The following is a 21636-nucleotide window of genomic DNA, read 5'->3' on the forward strand; positions in this document are numbered from 1 at the left end:
ATGAAATCGTGAATTTTAAAAATTATTTGTTAATAGAATAAAATGAATAAAAATGGCTAAAAACCATCAATAATAATAATAACTCATGAAATCGTGAATTTTAAACTCTTGAATTTTTTAACTCTGCAAGATTTTTGCGCTCCACAAATTTTAAACTCTGCAAACTACGGGCTCCATGAAAATCACTAGGCAACGTGACCTTGTATTTACAATAAAATATGCTTGCATTTTTATTACTTAACAAAAACTACAAGATTTAAAACACAGCCTACACAACAATTGCATCGTCTAATTCTATAATGAATACTACTGTTATCATCCACTAGCACAAGCTGTACAGGCAATGTACGCAAGAGAATCTGACAAGAGGACAGAAAATCATAGGGGTAGGAAAGAGACAGCTACTAAAACACAGCCTACACAACAATAGCTCCACCATCAATTTGAGTTAAGTAAATCTGCACGCAATACCAAGACAAAACAGAATACTAGTACATACAATTTCTACCAATGCATTTGTATAAAACACACGACGTACAAGCAGCAATATGAGAAATCATATCTTTCATTTAGCCGGCACTCTTGTACTCTTGCAGCTACTAATATACACAAAGGTTGTTAAATATCCAAATCATCGTCTGGATCCTCATCAGAATCAGGGGCCTCATCATCTGAATCACGAATATAATGTATTTCACCCGTCCCCTTGGTCTCATTGTTTCTCTCTGCAGACAATGCAGAGAGATGCATTGAGTGAGGATCCTTGCCCTCGGAGAGGGATCGCCGACCATCATATATCTGCACAGTCTTTCGGTTTCCTAAATAAACGAACACAGTATTGTAGCACATATGGCAAAGCTTCGATCTCCAAATTAAATCAAAATTGCAAACGAATAAGGTTTCTTTATGTGAACCATAAGATTTTGCACCCGGACACCATATTTAAGCCTAATAAGAATCCATAAGCCATGCAACTCAAGTAATGTGGCCTAATCTTATGAGACTTCTGAACTTTTTCGTGCCCAGAGGCAAGAGGGATGAACTGGCACTCTAAAAAAATGTCTGAAAAGCGATGAAAATATTGTTCCCTAAATTTTTACTTTTTAAGGATGTGCATATAAATTTTAAGAGGATTTAATTGCCCTCGTGATATCTGTCTGGGAATGTTTGGAAAGTGATGTAAGCATATAATTTTTAAGAGGATTTACTTGTCCTGGGGAAGACTGTCTTTGAATGTTCAAATTCATAACGCTTACCTTGGTGTTCAAATGGAAGGACAACCTTTGCCCTGTCATCCTTTTCCTTTTCTGATAGCTGGAGATTAAATTGAACCTGTTGAAAAATATATATGGAAGTATGATAAACATATGCATGTTCATGAGATACACTTCGGTATTATTGTCTAAAAAAGCATTACACGTACCTTAGGTACAAGGCTTTGGTTGACCGCTGTATTTTCAGAAGATACAGCAGTGAACTTGATTCCACCTTGTTCCATATGAAAATCTTCATGCTGGAGTGTAATTCACATTGGGAAAATGTTTTCTTAGTGTGTTAATTTTTGCTAACAAATATAGCACAGAGAATAGGGCTTTGAGATCTTACGAGTAACTTAACCCTTCCGTTTCTCCGCTTAAGGCGTGCCTGAAACTTCCCTCTGTGAGAATTTTGTTCAAGCCCAAACAAGTTCTCTGGATTTTTTATTCCCTCAGTGACTTCCACTGTTGCCTCTAAACTAGCAACCATTGTGGAAATATACTCTAGAGCTGAGGATGCTCTGGGTTCATGAAGGTCCGAGTGTATTAACCAAAACATACATGAAACACGATCTGCAATGAGGAGATGGCGAGAAAAATTTAATAGCTTAAAGCTTGACAGGTGACAGTATGCAGACAGTGTATTTCACAGACAAGGCAAAAATAACAGGGATCCATCAAACAATATAACAATTATAGGCCTGCAAAATTATCTAGGGTGTCTTTAGTTGTTATCAATGTTATAGGAAGAGTGTATCCTCTCAATTTTGGTGTATCAAACAGTGGTTAAGTGGAATAGCAATGTATTGTTTGGGTACCTTTGCTTTTCCTAATGCATGATTATTTATAAATATAAACTAGTTGCTAACTTTCATTAGTCATTCTAAACGAGTGATACTTACTGAAAAACAATACCATGAATTAAGAAAAATCTATTAAGATTGTCGATGTTACTTCTTTTAGCATCAATCCTGAGATGTAGATGGATATACAAAAGCACATTATCCAAAAAAATAAATAAATCTTTTGACAGTGTGATAGTTGGAGCATGGGGATCCAATTACTAGCAATCAAACAGTAAGTTACCAACTTATAGATGAGAAGACATTTTCTTCATTTGAAGCACAATATGTGGAAAGGAGATTTTCTTTCCTTAAAACACAATATGCATATAATCAAATATGCACTCCGACAAACTAAACAAAAACGTTTTTTCCTGTCAAAGTTACAACAATGGAATGTTGATCATTGAAATAAAAAAATATTAGAATCATGATAAAAAGTCATAGCTATTTATTAAGTTACAAAGTTCATCTTAATTTCAGACTCCTAGTCCTCCCTACTGTGCGATTATCTCAACACCGTCATCCCAGCCAGACTTTCTTATGCGCTACCTCTTGAGCAATCTTCCTCAATCTAGTACACTGCGAACTGATTCAATTTCCACTCTAGTATCTCATCCCAGCTAGTCTTTCTTATCCAGTACCTCTCAAGGATCTTCAATTCTTCATCAATCTAGTACACTGTGTTTAATGTATCAAAAAAATTATCCTTAAATAGAAACTGCATTTCATATTTCATTGTTAAAATTGGACGGGGGTTTAATTCTCCTAATAGTAGAGACCCATACCAGAATTAAATTTGACTTTTATGTCTACATTTTAACTCTTAAATCTGTTGACATGTAACTGATCATACAAATTTAACACAATTATTATAACTTCTTATCATGCATGTTGCATGTCCATCATACTAGCAAACAACGAATAAGTTGTACATTCAGAAATATTGTACACTTAGGATCAAAATCTACCAGGAAATAAATAGCAATTGATTAATAGCATTCTGATGATAAACATAAACTGCAAAAATTAAGTGGAGCGGACAAAGAATGAGCATACCATGACTGCGAAGGGTGCTAATTAGAGATGCAACTGCTGACAAGGGAGAATGTCTTAGAATAACACTGACCTGAAATGAGTAACGAGTAAGATTATTGTAACTGCTGCTAGTGAAAATATTGATCATAGTCAATTATTAAACATAATCTTCATGCCTTATGCATAATAGTAAAATTTTCTATGTGGGTCAATAATTTATGATGCGGTCGAAATTGATTAAAATCATGGCTTGTATACCACAGAAATTCAGGAAATCAGGAGTATATATAAAATCTATGCCAGACGACAACAATTGGTTGAAAATGGCCAAAATCATATATTATAGTCCCATAGAAATTTGGGATTTTCGGAGTACACAAAAAATATTTTAAGAGAGACAAAAACTTTTGATTTGGTTGAAAACCACCAACATCGTTTGTAATAGTCTGCTAAATTTGGGAGCATGCAAAAAAATATCCTATGCCATCCGGCTAATGATTCGGTAGAAAATCCAATGTAATTTGTTATAGAACAAAAAATCCAAAATTTTGGAGCACAGAAATACAAAAATCATGGGTTAGTCCAAAGAATTCGAGAATTTTGGAATACCTATAATATATTCCATGTGAGGTGACAATTTGTTATTTGGTCGAAAACAGCTAAAATCATAGGTTATAGTCTACAAAGAGCGCACATAAAATATCATAAACGAGACGATAACTTATGATTTGATCGGAAACGGCTAAAATCATGGGTTATCGTCCACTAATATTTGAGAATTTTGGAGTACCCACAAAAAAATTCTATGTAGGACCACAATGTGATTTGGTCGAAAATAGTAAAAATTATGAGTTACAGTCCACAAAATTTCAAGAATTTGAGTATTGAAAAAATCTATGCGAGGCGACTTGTAATCCAATAAAAATGGCAAAAATCATAGGTTATAATTCACAAAAATTTTAAGTTAGCAATAAATATTCTATGTCGGATGACAACTTGTGATTTGGCTGAAATCGACAAAAATCATTTGTTATAACACACAATAACTCCAAAATTTGTAGCACTCACAAAATATTATATGCGGGATAATAATTTGTGATTAGGAAATTCAAGAATTTTGGAGTACGTATAATATATTTATGCTGGGTCACAATTTGTTATTTGGTCAAAAGTCAAAACAACAAAAACATATGGGTTATAGTCCTTAGAAAATTAGGATTAGGAATGCGCAAAAAATATTTCCTGCAAGACAACTTGTAATTAAATCAAAAGCGACAAAAACCATCAGTTATGGTCTACGAAAAAATCGATAATTTTAGTGTCCTCAAAAAATATTCTATGCGGGAAGATCAAATTGTGGGTTATAGTACACAGATGTTCAGAAATTTGGAGCATGCAAAATATATTTTATGCGTGACAACTTGTAATTTGGTCAAAAATAGTTAAAACCATGGGTTACAATCCACAAAAATTCAAGAAATTTTTAAGTACGCATAAAATGTTCTATTAGGGATGGCAACTATGATTTGCTTGAAAATGGCCAAATCATGAGTTATGACGGAAATTCAACTGACCACATAAAATGTTCTATGTAGACGATAACTTCTGAGTTGGCCTAAAATGGACAAAATCACGGGTTATACCATACATAAATGCAGTAATTTTAGATAACACAAAATACTCTATGCTAGAGGATAGTTTATGATTTGGTTAAAAATGACATTCATGAGTCATAGTACACAAAATTTCGTTTAGAGTACACATAATATGTTTTACTCGTGATGGCAATTAGTGATTTGGACGAAAATGGCAAAAAATCACGAATTAGTCAACAAAAATTATAGGATTTAAAAGAATCAAAAAAATATTTAATGACGGCAACTTATGATTTGGCCGAACCATAGAATTTCGAAATTCCGGAGTATGCATAAAATAATTTATGTGGACGACAACTTGTGATTTGTTTGAAAATTGTCAAATCATGGGTTATAGTGCACACAACAAAAAAAATTCAGTACGCCTAAAAGATTCTATGCGGGACGGTGACCAATGATTTGAGCCAAAATCATGACCTTACGACTTACATAATAATTTGAAAGTAGACAAAAGATTCTATGAGGGATTACAACTTGTGATTTAGTCGAAAACAACTCAAAATCATTGGTTATAATTAGAGGAAAATTAGGAATTTTTTAAGTATGCACAAAATAATTTATGCAGGTTAGCGACTTATGAGTGGTTTAAAACGCCAAAATAAAAGGTACCAATTTTATGAGTGGTATAATCCACAAAAATTCAAAAATTTTAAAGCACCCATAAAATATTCTATGCGGGAAAACAATTTGTGATTTGGGGCCTGTTCGTTTGCCTTAAAAAAATGGGAAATCAAAGAAATAGAAAAGTATTTCTAAGAAAAATGGGTTTTTGAATTGTTTGGTTGGCTAAAAAAAAGGAAATCAAAGAAATGAAGATGAGATGAGATGAGTTGTCACATTATTATTGGATGATGTGAGTGATTTTTTAAGAAAACTAGTTTTGATGTTGTTCGGTTGGCGAAAAAATTAAGGAAATGAATTATAAGAAACCTATTTCCTGTAGTTTTGTTGTTTTCTTTTGTTTGGTTCATTCTTAAAAATAAGAAATGAAATGAGATGAGATGAGTTGTCATTGTATTATTGGGTGATGTGAAGAAAGATTAAGAAAAGTGTTTTCACAACTTTTTTGGATGAAAACAAAGAAATGAAATGTTAATGAGATGAGGTGAATTGTTATAATATTTTATTCGATGATGTGAGTGATTTGAAATGATGAAAAGAGATGAGTTGAGTGATGTTTGGATAAAAATAATATTTTATTAGATGTGATGGATGAGTTGTTAGATGAAAATAATATTTTATTAGATGTGGTGGATGAGTTGTTAGATGAAAATAATATTTTATTAGATGTGATTGATGAGTGGTTAGATAAAAATAATATTTTATTAGATGATGTGGATGAGTTGTTGGATGAAAATAATATTTTATTGGATGTTGTGGGTGAGTTTTAGGGATGAAAATGGAAGAAATTGATTATTTTGAGATTTTCCACCTTTTCCATTTACATTTCTTGGTTTTTAGGAAATAAACGAACAGGCCCTTGGTCAAAAACGATAAAATCACAATAGTCTACAGAAATTCGGTAATTTTGAAGTACCGAGTATAATATTGGATATATGGTATCAATTTAGGATTTTACTAAAAACAATCAAAATCATGGGTTATAATTAACAGAAATTCAGGAATTTTTAACAATGCATAAAATATTCTATGTAGAACGTTGACTAGCAATTCTGTTGAAAATGGCCAAACTTATGGGTAATAGCCCACAAAAATCAGGAATTTTGGAGTATGCATAAATCATTCTATCTAGGAAGAACTCTTAAGATTTGATCCAAAATGGTAAAAATTATAGGTTAAAGGTTATAGTCCACGTAAATTTGAAAATTTAGAGTATGCGTAAAATATTTTATAAGGGACGAAATTTTTTATTTGGATGAAAATGGCCACAATCATAAGTGGAAGTATAGTAGTACGCAAAAACATGAGAATTTTGGATTATGCATAATATATTCTATGTGAGATGACATATATTCAGAAATTAGGAGTGTGCATAAAAATCATGGCTTATGATCCACATAAATTCAGAATTTAGAAGTATGCAAAAAAAAAAAAAAACTATGTGAGAAATGTGATTTAGTCAATAACCACCAAAATCATTGCTTAGTCCATAGAAATTCAACAACCAAAATCATTGCTTAGTCCATAGAAATTCATCAATCGCACACAAAAGGTATTCTATGAGGGAAGACAAATTGTGAAAATGACATTAATCATGGGTTATAGTCCATAAAATGTGTAGTTCAGAGTGCACAAAAATTATTCTTTGAGATAACTTTATGATTTGTTCAGAACCTAATAAAATCATAGGTTACTTATAGCTCATTGAAATTCATAAACTTTTAAGTACACAAAATATTCCATGCCAAACATCGGCATATGATTTGGTTGAAAATGGCTAAAATCATGAGTTATGATATATAAAAATTCCAAAAAATTGAAATGCTCACAAAACATTATGTGTGGGACGGGAATGAGTCTTGGTCGAAAATAGCCAGAATCATGGGTTATAATCAACAAACATTAGAGAAAGTGGGAATACCTGTAATATATTCTATGCAAGATGACAATTTACGGTTTGGTCGAAAACGTCCTATTATAGGTTGTCCTCAAAAAATTGGGGATTTGGGAGCACACATAAATATTCTAATCAAGACAACTCATAATTCGGTTGAAAATGGCCAAAATATGAGTTACGATCCACAAAAATTAGAGAAGTTTTGAGTATCCAAAAAATATTCCATGCACAAAGACAATTTGTAATATGGTCGAAAATAGCCAAAATTATGGGTTAAAGTCCATAGAAATTCGAAAATTTTAGATCATACAAAAAATGGTATAAAAGACGATGACATATTGATTTGGAAAAAAAACTAAAGTCATTAGTTATATTCCCCAAAAAATTCAAAATTTTTTAAGCAAACATAAAATATTCTATGCGAGATAGCAAATGTGGTTTGGTAAAAAACGACAAAAATCATGGGTAGTACACAGAATACGATTGCGTAAGGATAAAATATTCTATGTTGAACGACAATTATTGATTATGTGAAAACAGCCAAACAAGCAATAGTACACATAAATTGATGAATTTCAATGTAATATTCTATGCGGGATGACAATTAATGATTTAGTTGAAAACAGCCACAATCATGAATTATAGTACACACAATTTTAGAAAATTTTTGAGTATGCAAAATAAGTTCTATGCGGAAAGTCAATTTGTGATTTAGTTTGAAATGGCAAAAATAATAGGTTATAGTTCAAAAAAATTAATGAAATTAAGAGTAGGCATAAAATATACCATGTGAGACATGTGATTTAGTCCATAGAAATTTGAGAATTTCAGAGCACCCAAAAGATATTCTTTAATGGGAATTAATGTGATTGGTTGAAAATGGCCAAAATTATGGGTTACACTCCAATAAAATTTACGAACTTTAAAGTACGCATAAAACATTCTATGTTGAATGACAACTTGTGATTTGGACCAAAAAGGGCCATCATGGATTATAGTAGACCAAAACTCTAAAATATTGGATTACACAAATTATTCTTTGTGGACGGAAATTTGTTACTTGGATAAAATGACCAAAGTCATGGGTTATAATCCAAAAATATTAGGAGACTTTAGAGTACCAAAAATATTCTCTATGAGACGATAATTTGCGACTTGGTCGAAAATGAACAAAATTATGAGTTATAGTCTACAACGTACAAAATATTCTAAACGAGAAAATTTCTGATTTGGTCAAATAGCCAAAACCATAGGGTATAGTCCAAATTATTCAGGAACTTTAGAGTACCAAAAAATGGTTCTATGTAGGAAGACAATTTGTGAGATGGACAAAAATGGCCAAAATCTTAGTTATAGCCACAAATTTTGGAAACTTTAGTTTGAAGCGTGCAAAAAAGAAATTTCTATGCGGGAGGACATGCGAGAGGACAAAAATATGGGTTCATTTGATTAGGTCAAAGATGGTCAAACTCATGGGTCATACTACACAGAAATTAGGAATTTCTGAGTATGCATAAAATATTTTGTTTAAGGGAAATTACGATTAAAATCTACGGTTATATAGTCCACAAAAATTTAGGAATTTAAGAGTATCATATAATATTCTATGCTAGACAACACTTTCTGATTTGGTTTAAAACGACTACAGTCAAGAGTTATAATACACATAAATTCAAAAATAGAGTACACATAATATTATCTACGCAGGACGGTAATTTGTAATTTAGTCAAAAATAGCAAAAATCATGGATCATAGTCCATGGAAATTCTAGAATTTAGGAGTGCACATAGAATATTCTATGCGAGGCAGTAACATGTGATTTGGTAGAGAACGGAAAAAATCATAGGCTATAACTGTAGGCGTCAAAAAATGCTTACAGACGTTCAAACACCACTCAAGATAACATAGAAGAACATTATACAATAGTATATGAGTATAAACTATTTCTCAAATTCTTCGACAGCAGTTTTAATTCGAGACTTCGACAACGGTCACACGATAAACGCAGCACCGGAGGAATTTTAGCTATTCTACAAAGCTCTGAATAGGCTAAAAGATGAAGAAGTCAAGGATTGAAGCCATTCACAAACCGTTCTGCGCAATTTCCTCAACGAAGCACTGGAGAGATTGCATGGAAAGCTTATCATATCCAAAGTGTCCCAGACCCCTCTCTAAGAAATGATGAGTCTGAGATACTTTGGAAAGGCGCGGCAGCCTATGGTGCCGCGGCTTAGCCGCTGCAACCTATGGTGCCGCGGCTATTACAAGAAGATGTTATGGCAGTTATATGGCAGTTATTCGATGATTATTTGAAATCCACGTGGCGGCATATCAGAAATAAAACGTGTGCTGACGTGGACGAGCAGTTAAACCACGAAAAAGGTGGTTAAAGGTCATGGGAGAACGGTTTCAAACACGAATGAACGTGGGTGTAACTGCCCCTTTAGCCGCGGCAGTGTCGACTGCCGCGCCCTTTAGCCGCGGCAGTGTCGACTGCCGCGCTCTTTGGCCGGACAGTGTCGACTGCCGCGCTCTTTGGCCGCGACAGCATCAACTGCCGCGCCTAAAGGGCTAGTTGCTGATCGGCTATTTCTTCAGTTATCGTCCAAGGAGGCTATAAATACCCCCTATGGCCATCATTGACAGGGGCTGAGCATTTTCCAGAGAGCATTTTAGAACAGAGAGGCTTGAGTTTTGGTGAATTAGAGCAAGAGAGAGAGTCTTCCTTCTTCACAAACGTCCTCAAGAAGCTTCTGGCGATTCCTAGAGATCTAAGCTCTGACTTGATCTTTAGAAGAGTGAACATCTTACATCGATAAGATATTCGCTTCAAATTCTTACTTCGATAAACGAAGGAAGAATCATTAAACCCCTCACGGTTCAATCAGAATCTGTGATTTGGTGGTCCACGAGTCAAAGCGCTCCCGACACAGGCAAAGATCCCACGCAAGCAGCGATCCAAACAACGATCCTGCGTTTGTTTCTAAAAAGTTGTAATTTTCCTTTTGTTGTGCAAAAGAAGTCTTATAAAAAGACTATCTCTTTTGAATTTGTTGTAATCGACCGAAGATATAATGAATTCCACAGCGAAACCAACTTTTGACGCAAACAATAACCCACAAAAATTCAAGAATTTCAAAGTACCCAAAAGTTATTCTATTTCATGCAAGAATACAATGATGATTTGGTCGAAAATTTCATAGTACAAAAATCATTCTATAAGAGACAACTTGTCATTTAGTCTAAAATGGCGAAATCATGGGTTATAGTCCACTGAAATTGAAAAATTTAGTATCACAAAATATTGCATGGTAAACATGGGCTATACTACAAATTTTTTTTTTTGAACTTTACAATTTTTGAAATTTTGAAGCAAAATGTTATATTATGATGACATTTGTGATTCGGTCGAAATCACCAAAATCATAGGTTCTAGTCGGTAGATATTTGGAAGCTTTAGGGTATCCATAATATATTCTATGTGGGACGACAACTTGTGATTTGATCAAAAAAGATATTCTATGCGAGATGACAACTTATGATTTCGTCAAAAACAACCAAAATCATGGATTATATTCTACGAAAATTTGGGTATTCATAAGTATTCATAACATTCTACGTGGGGCGGCAAGACGACCAAAAGCATGAGTTATAAACACAGAAATTCAGGATTTTTGGAATATACATAATATATTCTATTTTATGCTAGAAAACAATTTTTAGTTTAGGAATGGCAAGAATCATGAAATGTAGTCCATAGAAATACGAGAATTGAGAAGTATACATAAAATATTCTATTTAAGACAACTTGTGAATTGGTTGAAAATGGTCAAAATCATGAGGTAGTCTATAGAAATTTTGGATTGCCAAAAAATTATTCCTTATGAGAAGCTAATTTGTAACATTGTCAAAAATAGTTAAATTCATGGATTATAGTCCACAGAAATTCGAAAATTTTGGAGTATGCAAAAAAGATTCTATGTGGGAGTGTCATCTTGCTTGTGATTTGGTTGAAAACAACAAAAAATATAGGTTATAGTCTGCAGATATTCAATAATTTGTTCAATAGGCATAAATATTTTATACATGAGGCGACTTTTAAAGTGTGGTTAAATGCACAATAGGGTGTGCGCCTCAAACGTTGGGTGTTGCGATGTGCTAACGAAGCACCCATAGCAAATGTAGGCGTTGTAGTTGAGGAGTGCACCCGTGCACTTCTGGACCACTTCACGGCTCTGTAGAGGCATTGAAGAGGCGTCGCTTCGCTTATTCTTTAAGGATACCCATTTAATATCAGGTTCAAACACAATAACCCCCTTAGAACCCATTTAATAAAAACCATAAGAGAGAGAGAGAGAGTTAGGGCAAAATTCTTTTTCCAATTTTGAGATAGACATTGATTCCTCTCCTTCTCTTTCTCATGATTTTCGGCTGTTCTCGGTGTTGATCAATCGCCACCGACAAACCAATGACGACCAGATATTCAAAGGCGACGATTGATCAACACCGAGATTCAAAAGGTCATAATAAGGAGTAATAGTTCACAAAATTTTAGGAAAATTGAGTATGCGTAACATATTCTATGAGAGACAATTTGTAATTTGGATAAAAATTGCCAAAACATGATTTTATACAGAAATTCAAGAATTTATGAGTACGCAAAAGATACTTCATTCGGGACAACAACTTGTGATTGAGTCAAATGCAGACAAAATCATCGGCTAGTACACAAAAATTTCAAAATTTTGGATTACACAAAATAGTTTATGTGGGACGACAATTTGTGATTTGAACGAAATAACAATCACAGCTTAGTCCAAAGAAATTTTGAAACTTTGGAGTAACTCTATGTGGGATAACAATTTGTGATTTGCTTCACAACTACCAGAATTATAGGTTATAGTCCTCAGAATTCGGGAATTTAAGAGTACGTATAAAATATTACATGCAAGACGATAACTTGTTATTTGGTTAAAACAGCCAAAATATTATATGCAAGACTATAACCAATCATTTTAACTATTCAACCAAATCACAAATTATCTTCTGTCAAATCACAACTACTCTATGCTGGAAGATACTTTGTGATTTGCTGGAATGGATAAAAAGATAGTCCACATAAATTCGAGAATTTTAGAGCATACAAAAAATATTCTATTCAAGATGACAAAATTATGAGTTATGGTTCACAGAACAAGAATTTTTAAATAGGCATAAAATATTCCCTGCGGCATGACTTATGATTTGATGAAAATGGCCAAAATTATAGGTGAAGTACACAGAAATTCAAGAATTCCTGAGAATGCATAAAATACTATATGCAAGATGAAATTTTTATTTGGTCGAGAATGGCCAAAATCGTGAGTTATATTTCAAAATCTTTTGAGAATTTTGGAGTACCAATAATACATTCTGTGCGAGGTGAGGATTTGTGATTTGGTCAAAAACGACCAAAATTATGAGTTTATTCATAGAAATTCGGGAATTTTGGAGTGCGCATAATATATCCAATTAACTAAAAGTTTCTCAACCTTTTCTTAAGTGGTACATTGTTTACCTTAACTCTCACAAAAAGTAATTACATTTAGAAGGATTATTTGCACTTAAATACGCTAGTATTTATCTCATTTTTTACTTTGATACCCAAAAGTTATTTTATTACCAAAACATACCACAAAGTTCAATAACATTCAACTTTGATACCTCAAACTTTATCTTTTTGCCCACAAAACATACCCCACAGTTTATTAATACCCGAACAAAATTTTTTTGGTTAAATTTTTGCTTGAGTTTGGGGTACCAAAGTTAAATTTTGTTGAACTTTGGGGCATTTTTTGGGGGGGAAACTTTGGGAAAGTTAAAAGAAAGTCAACTTTAGGGTAGTTTTTGGGGTGGAAAACCTTGGGTGTGTCAAAATTCTAAATGGAGTAAACTTCGGGGTATTTAAGTGAAGGTAATCCTATTTAGAAATATAACATACCGAATCAATGGCAACAGCAAAACGAGCTTTTCCATCTCCAACAAACCCTGAGCTAGGGGGAAAAAAGATGGAATATGATCACCAAAAAGTGCAAAACAAACTAACCAAGGAAAAAGCATAAAGAAATTAACTTAATAACCTCTTCCAACATCAAGAATGGATGACAATAACTTAGACGTATCTTTCACATCCTTAAATTCTGTAACAGGCCCCTTCACTGAATCCCTCTGATCACTCCCCAGTTTCAAAATCCGATCTTTCCACCCAAACGGATCCGAATAACAATCCAAAACCCGAACCCTGCCATGAAGCCAACCAAAACTCAACCCCAAACCCTCAGAAACCCTAATCTAACGCCATGAAAACTAAGAAACCTTACAAATCAGCATCAATCCCTTTACTCCTCAGCAAGTTAAAGTAGAACGCCGGGCTCTTACTCAACGCGACGAGAACCAAACCACTGAATCAAACAATTCAAAGAATAGGTAACCAACGCATAGTTCTGAGTTGGGCTAGGGTTTGATTGGAACTGACCGAGCTTGGGATTTCGAGGCGGAGATGTTGGAGGCGAGAGAGGAGAGGAAGTGGTTGAAGGCGTGCGAACCGAGAGGGCTTTGGCGGGAGTCCTTGATGGTTAGGGCTGGGCAGTGCTCTCCTTCGAGAGATCCGTCTCGTAGAGATCTTGAGGTCGCTTCCGCCATTAGAAAACCCTAGTTCTTGAGAGATTATTGGGGGTTTTAGAAGAGAAGAGGAAGCGGCAAGGGTTTTGAAAATTGAGAGGTCTGTTGAGGTCGGGTCAATTTCTTTCCGGGCGGCTTTTTTTTTTTTCTCTTTTTCTCAAAACGAACAATTTTTCACTTCAGCCTCATTTCAATTTTTTTATTTTAAATCGATCCTTTTTTTTATTTATCAAAACCAACCCGATTTTTTGATTAGCAGCTTAATCACCTTCCTAAACAGTCGGGGTTGACAACCCCGACTATTTAGGACATTAATTTTTAGAGTTTAAAGCTTCTAATTAGGATTTAACACCCTCCTAAATAGTCGGGGTTGACAACCCCGACTGTTTAGGAAAGTGATTAAGCTACTAATCAAAAAATTGAGTCGGTTTTGGTAAATAAAAAAAGGATCGATTTAAAAAAAATTAAAATGAGACAGTTTTGAAAAATTGTTCTCTCAAAACTTGTGAGTATTTATGCACCGACATTGAAGCGTATTTGTCTCAAATATTTTGGGGCATTATAAAACTCAAGAAGTCATTCGCAAATGCTACTCACACCAAAAACTATATACTGTAAAGTAATTATAATTTTTTAAAAAATAATTATTTTGAGGTAAAATTTTTGGAACTAGCAAATGAAGATTAAAATAACCTAAATTTGTATTTTTGGCATACCCCTCTAAGAATTCAAAAACCCTGCCTCTGTATAAATGTGATATAAAGGACCATGAGCTTAGCCTCATGGTCTTGGAGTAAAATAAAAATAAAATAAAATCATGGTGAACAACAACCACGACGTCATGTCTGAATCTTGCTTGAGTTATGAATTCAACAAAAAAAAAGGGAAAAAAGGGAAGAAAAAAGGAAAAATACATGAGTTATGGATTTATCCCAGAAAAGGACATAAGAAGAGGGGGAAAGAAAGAGAAGAAAAATGACAGTGAAACACTTCTTACGAATAACTTATACCAAATCTGCATAAAATACACTCAAAATTCCAACATTGCAATTACAAGACCCAGTACAGGAAAAAAGGGGCCAGAGAACTCAAAATTTTGTGGCTCTAACCATAATGCATCCACAGGCCATAAATTACAATCCTCGTTTGCGAGTGTTGTCAGAGTAGCAGCAAACAAATGAAACTCTATCAAGTTATGTATCTCTCATGCTGTTCTTGTAGAAGCCTAGCTGAAGATTTGGCATCCAGATACAGAGCATTCACTTCTTCAACATCAGACTGGTTATGAAATTGAGATAAGAGGTGGATTGTTAAGTGGGGATCAAAGCGAAATGAACGAGTAAAAATATTAATTGTACCATACCTTGCATATTTTATCTCTTCCATTCGTTCTTGCCACGATGCTTGCGGGTGATAGAAGTTGAAGTGCATGCCTAGGAGAGCACATAGCGGATATAGGTATTTGTTTAGTAAGAAAATTCTATATGAAAGTAAATCTGTAAAGATATGCTTTTCTTTCTTAATTCTCCAGAGTTCTGACCCATAATGCAAACACTTCCACCCATATTATCCAAAAGGGGATATTGGGTATGAACAGACACTTCATTTAGCAAAATGACCAATCAAGAGATAGGAAAGGAAAGGTAAGGTCCGCTGTCATGACGTGACTAGCAATCACTAGTCCATCTCTTGATAGTTTATTTAGCAAATGAGTTGCCTCCTCATCCCCATTATTTCATATATCCAAAAACATGTACCGGGCCCACCATAAATTGCGCCCAAGGTATACCAGTATATGATGTGCTTAAGTATACACTTGAGTGTGTATTTTTCAAGGCCAGCAATATTACAAAAAACTCAGTAAATTGAATAATGCATGGATGTTACATGTGGTAGAAGGCCACGTTACTACATGGACGTAAGAGTGGGCTTACACCTCTAACTAATCATATTTATAAGCATCTGCCAAACACAGGCAGAATGCAGGTTTCATGTGAAAATAACAATAGGCTAATATATGAATAAGCAAATGAAAACAAGATAAATGTAGTAGCTGTGAATTTGAAAATTTTTAGTAAGATCGAAGAGCAGGGGGTAAAGATACCACCACCACCACCAACATGTCAACAACAACAAAAACGAAAACAAATCCAGATTATTATGTACTTAAGATTTATATATGAGGAGATTAAAAAATATGTGGTGTATGTAGAAAGTTAAAGGCCAGACCTCCGTCCACAATATCTGTTAAGAAAACAGAACAATAGAACAACAAAGACAAGGACATATAATGACACGAGTCTACGCAAGAGTAACATTACGTTCAAGTTCAACTGCAAGTCACTTTCTTTGACTAAATTATATAGAAAAACGGACACAGCTAGCAGAAGATGACGTTAAAAGACAAAGTACATATAGGGAACTACATGGAATTGAACAGACCTCAAAGATGCTTGTTGTCCAATTTCTCCCAGATAAGCTAGACTTTCTTCATCAATTACCAGCTCTTCAACCTGCGCACGAATGGCCATTATCTGGTCCACATCAACAGATAGTATCAGTCACTAGGAAGTTCATGTTTGAGACCCAATGTAAAAGGACAAAGATAAATGCAAGAACCTGAATCATTTCAGTAGGGCCATAAGTTTCTGTTCGAATTATTACAAGACGATCCAACAGATCTACAGGTATGCCATGTGGACTAGTCATATCAGTTCCTCTGAGAACAACCAAAGAGTTGGTATGAATAACTTCAAATAAGCATAGAAGATTTTTTATGACTTTATTTATGTGCAGGAACAGACCAAACTCAAAGCTATAAAAAAAAACAATAAATAATCAGTTATTGATGCTATTTTGAAATAAACCATCATAATGTTGCTAATTCATACCTTACATTACATATTCCTCGGTTCGTAGCAAATATTACTATCGGCGATATCGAGCTCTCAAGAGCACGATTTAGGTAAGAAAAACATTCCATGTCAAGCATATGAACCTGCGGTTGTGAGAATTAGTTGTTTACTATTAACCATAACAAGAATAAAAACTGTTGAAACTTAGGAGAATAATATACCTCATCGATAAATAGTACACCAGGAACAAGCTCTGCTATCCCTTCGTCAATGTATCTGTTAACCACCTGCCACCCATCCGATTTTTGTTACAGTTAGGGTATCATGTACCAATAATTGGCATAACTTTGGCATTAACTATCTCCATAATCAATGAAGACTGTATAATCTTCTCATTATGGATGGTGGCAGTCAAAGTTGAATGTCACAACCACCACGGGAAGAGGAAGAAATTTTAAGTAAGAACCCCATGTCCAAAAGCGTAAAGACTAAAAACAATACCTTATTGATTTCCTGGCGTAGCTTGTCCGTGATTTCAGTCTTTCTAGGTTTCATCATCTGGCCCATAAGGGATAATATATCCTGCCCACCTTGTGGGTGAGCATTTGCTGCGTCAAGATCATGTAGAGTAACATCCTAATGAAAACGGAAGAAATGTTAATCTTCTAACTACTGTATGAATAAGCCAATGCAGAGAGCTGTAAGACATGAATAATTTAAAATTTGGCCTGGAAAACATAAACCAGCAACTCAACCTGTACTCAATTACCCTTAGAAATGAAAGAATTTATTGTTTACAAGACGGAACTGTTTCTTGTCTTAGAACAAATATGCAATCACGAAGGAGATTTCCCCCAGAAAGATTATCTATCAACTAAGGACCCATCTTTAGGTTGTTTCTATAGCATCCCAAAGTCATGTAAAATGACGAAAGTACTATCAACATGTGCATATATAAATGACATTTGTGACAACAGACTTAACTAAAAGGAAGTGCAGTAGCAAAAGCTGTGATAAAATTGATTAAGACAATATTGTTTTCCTGATGTAGATCAGATCAAATAGAGATCAATGGATTGTTTTAGCAACTTTGGATAACAAGGGATTATGATAAAAAGTTTCACTGCTGTTGTTAGTGAGTCATCTGAAACAGTTTGACCATGTTTGGATGAGTGACTTCAGCAGTGACAGGTTGTGATTGCATGGAATAAGGAAAAAGAAAACGATAGCATGGGCAAAACATATATAAAACTCATAATGAGATGAAATATTTTAGTGGCTAGTAAATAAATCTCCAGCTACAAATTGCAAAATACAAGAACTGGAATTTTTGTAGATTAGTTACCTGTACTATCTCCTTTTTCTTGTGCACCTCTCCCTTAGGAATGGGAACATACTCCTCTGCTTCAAGATCAAATTCTGTAGCGAAAGTATCACATCGACCTACTCTCTTAACAGCACCGCTATTTGCTTCAATGTATATAACATCACCTACAGCAACCTGTAGTTTGGTATTACTGATTCTGAATAGTAAAAAGGAGGACCAGCAAAACCCACAATATAATAATCAAAATAAACATTTCAACAAAGATCAAATGATTGACATGTATAAAGTGCAGTTGATGCATCCTTATAAAGTGCAGTTGATGCATCCTTTATTCGCTGATCCGCCACACAATTTATACAGTAAGAGAAAGAATCAGTTCGAGAGTTCAAGAGGAATGACTCACAAGTCACATGAAATTGATGAACATAATAGAATATTTTTCAATGAAAAAAGGACTTCATTAGAATGTGCTTGCCATGCAACTAGCAAGACTCTCTTAATCGTTGAAAAAGAATTCTTAGAACAATCCTTCTATATTAAAGGGAAAAACCAATCCTTTATTACTTTTGATATGATAAAAAAGATAATGGTGATTGAAAAGCAAGATTAACGCAAGCAAAACCAAACATGCAGTACCATCAGAGAGAGAATGTGTGTGTAAGTGTCCATGTGCGGGTCACTTGAGTTTAGAGGGACTGGATAGCATGGGAGAGAGAGCTGAATAGAGACAGGAGTGAGGGTGGAACACACTTGACTTTGCATCATAAATTCGGCGATCCTTGTAAGTATCAGGTCCATATGATAATTACCTTTTCCTTAATCAAAGCATCATAAATCGTCGGATCCAACTTGAGCTGTTTTGTTCCTTTTACAGTCTTCAGACCAATAATTATGTGACTGATGCTTTTCCCATATCCGCCTGTTGTACTCTCAGCTTCTTCTGGTGAGAGTTCAGTAACCTGAAATATAGGCAGGCACCAATCAACAACTAGAGCAACACATGAGGAATCACAAACACATTTCAGTGTGGGGGCTACAAATCACAGCTGTTAAAGCTAAAGTTCAAGAAAGAAGCAGACAATAATCAAGTTCAAGAAAGAAGCAGGCAATAATCATACCTCTCCTTCATATACTTCCTTGTTTTCCTTAATACGCAAACCTATAGCCCTCCGAAAATTCTCCATAAGTACCTCAGTTTTTTTAACCTCAGACGAATACACCTCTGATCCAACCATTGGACAGAATGGTACCTATAATTCAATTCAAAACAAACTTACTCATGAAAGAATAGCAATGGTACAATTAAGTGAGATTGAAATGACACAGCATATAATAGCCAAAGAAATAGCAGTTGCAATACTAATAATAAAAATAATTCACATCCTATGTGTGTTTTGTGTGTGTGTGTCACCAAGAATGATGTCTTAGATTCATTTTATGGTCAAATAGTAAAAATTTTAAAAAAAAATGGAAGACACAATCCCAAATTTCAGCAGTTAGGTGCATAAAGCATTTTTCTACTTAACTCTATTAGCAGTCTCTCCATTAAATTAACAACTACCATATCCTTTTTTCATTGATCCATCATATACTCCTCTTAACTGAGGCATTCATCTGCCTCACATGTCCAGACCGCCTCAAATCATCTCCCAGTCATATTCTCTGTTGAAGTTAATTTTAAACAAATATAAAAATTGACTTATTACAAAATTGTTCATATAAAGACCCAATATAAATTTCAATGAATGACTTACCTTCAGCTAGGAAAATTTAATCATCAACAATACAAAATACAACAGGATAATAAACAAAACTTTTCTATAAAATTCCAATTACAGATACAATAATTACCATACAAGATTGTGAGTACCATCTATTTTTCAAGAACCAGGATGGAACTTAGTGCACGTCCGCCAGGCTTAAAAGAAAGAAAACACATACGAAAAATGATGATATCTTTCCATGAAGGCTGCTTATTTGGAACTCAAAGCTCATTCCAAAAGCCTCTTAATAAATAAAAGAACCTTAAATTTATGTTGTAGGAGTTGTTTCTATTGATTAATTTTACCCCTTTGATTTCAAATCGAGCTTCATATTTAACATTTTCTAGAACTCATCTCATCGGAAAGCTTGCTTCCTACTCTACATTCTTCAAAACATAAAAGACTTGCTAGTATAAACAAACACTTAGTTGATATCAGGAAAAACAAAAAGAGTATTATTAATTATTATGATTCTCAATGACACAGGAATAAGTATGCTATCTTGTTTTTCCATAGGTTTCCCATTTGGGATTCTTAGCTCATTTCTAAGGCCTTACATTAAATAATAGAACCTACAGGCAATTTCCATAGATTTACTCCACTCCTTTGATTTCATAATTACAGGGCTTTAAAATTAACATTTCCACACAAAAAACAAAATTTACTATGATTTAACTAGAAAAATCAATCAAAAAGTAAATTGATGTAAAAAAATTTACAAGGAAGAGAACTTTTACCTTGCTCCCTATCTCCTGAGCAATGCCGAGTGCTAGTGCAGTCTCCAGTGCTCGGTGGAACCAGCAAGTAGAAGTGCCCTTCCCGCCATTTTTTCTGCCGTTATCATGTCCACCACCAGCCTGCCGCCTCCCGGGCCCCACCCCACGAACCCAGCCGACAAACGAATAGCATTTCCATTCCCCTTCACAAAATTAACTAAAAATAGCATCAAACCCCAAAACCCTATAAATCTTGAATAGAGAGAACAAGAGAGAACGCCATTGACAAACCAAACGAGAAAACACAGTATTAAATCCCCTAAAATTGCAAACGAATGACATTCTCATTCTCCTTTATATATATCTACACACACGCACGCACGCGTGCACGTGCACGCGCGCAGTGCCTTCATAACTACATTATATGCTATCAAATTACTCGATCAACTCTGCTCATTTTGATTCATATATTCTAGATTGTACACAAACAAAAAATTATCCATATTGGGTTGTAGTAACAAAATATAAAAAACACACTCCAATTACCCTTCGACTAATATTAGCTAAAAACAGCATCAAAGCCCTAAAACCCTAAACCTTAGAAATATTGAAGCGAGAGAGAGAGAGCGAGGGATTACAGTCGAGGCCCCGAGGCTTGATGTGAGTCTGAGTGCAACGCGCTGCTTCTTTCGTCGTCTGACTGAACCTCTTCGATCCTCATCTATCTCTACTCTCTCTCTTCCTTTGTTCTTTTCGATTCTGTGTCGGGGTTTTTGTTTTTTTTTTTTTTTTTGGAGGGGGGCGGGGGCTGCGCTGTTTAACGGCGGTTCAGTCGTCTTTAAAAGTGCTCAGTGAGCCTTAAATATTGGAAAGCATTTACACGGTTGTCGTCTTCGCTTGGACTGGCCTCTTTTTAATAGATGGGGCCCTTTGCGCGTCTGTGTTTAATAAGATATTTTTCTTGTCAATATTATTAGCCAATAAATTAGTCCTATCATCGGACCA

The 21636-nt window shown here is 34.6% G+C and overlaps 2 protein-coding genes across 3 annotated transcripts; both read right to left on the reverse strand.

The window, feature by feature from the left end:
- LOC109829923 (elongator complex protein 5) lies at positions 280-14092 on the reverse strand. Of its 2 annotated transcripts, none has more exons than XM_020397016.1 (9): positions 13825-14092; positions 13670-13750; positions 13430-13590; positions 13291-13337; positions 3158-3227; positions 1606-1829; positions 1424-1513; positions 1257-1332; positions 280-818 (listed from the first exon to the last, which is right to left on the reverse strand). In XM_020397016.1, exons 1-9 carry the CDS (start codon positions 13989-13991, stop codon positions 619-621), a joined length of 1116 nt encoding a protein of 371 aa, XP_020252605.1. In that variant the 5' UTR covers positions 13992-14092; the 3' UTR covers positions 280-618. The 2 variants fall into 2 exon arrangements, with proteins under 2 accessions (XP_020252605.1, XP_020252606.1); XM_020397017.1 differs by having other exon boundaries at positions 721-798.
- LOC109829650 (ruvB-like protein 1) lies at positions 14947-20861 on the reverse strand. The gene is given in 12 exon segments (XM_020396700.1): positions 14947-15248; positions 15334-15403; positions 16413-16504; positions 16590-16689; positions 16862-16968; positions 17047-17112; positions 17327-17461; positions 18171-18326; positions 18962-19111; positions 19271-19402; positions 20653-20699; positions 20702-20861. Coding segments are annotated over 12 exon segments (1305 nt in total). The 3' UTR covers positions 14947-15158.

This window comes from Asparagus officinalis, chromosome 2 (assembly GCF_001876935.1).
Source record: "Asparagus officinalis chromosome 2, Aspof.V1, whole genome shotgun sequence".
In the NCBI taxonomy this organism is placed as follows: Eukaryota; Viridiplantae; Streptophyta; class Magnoliopsida; order Asparagales; family Asparagaceae; genus Asparagus; species Asparagus officinalis.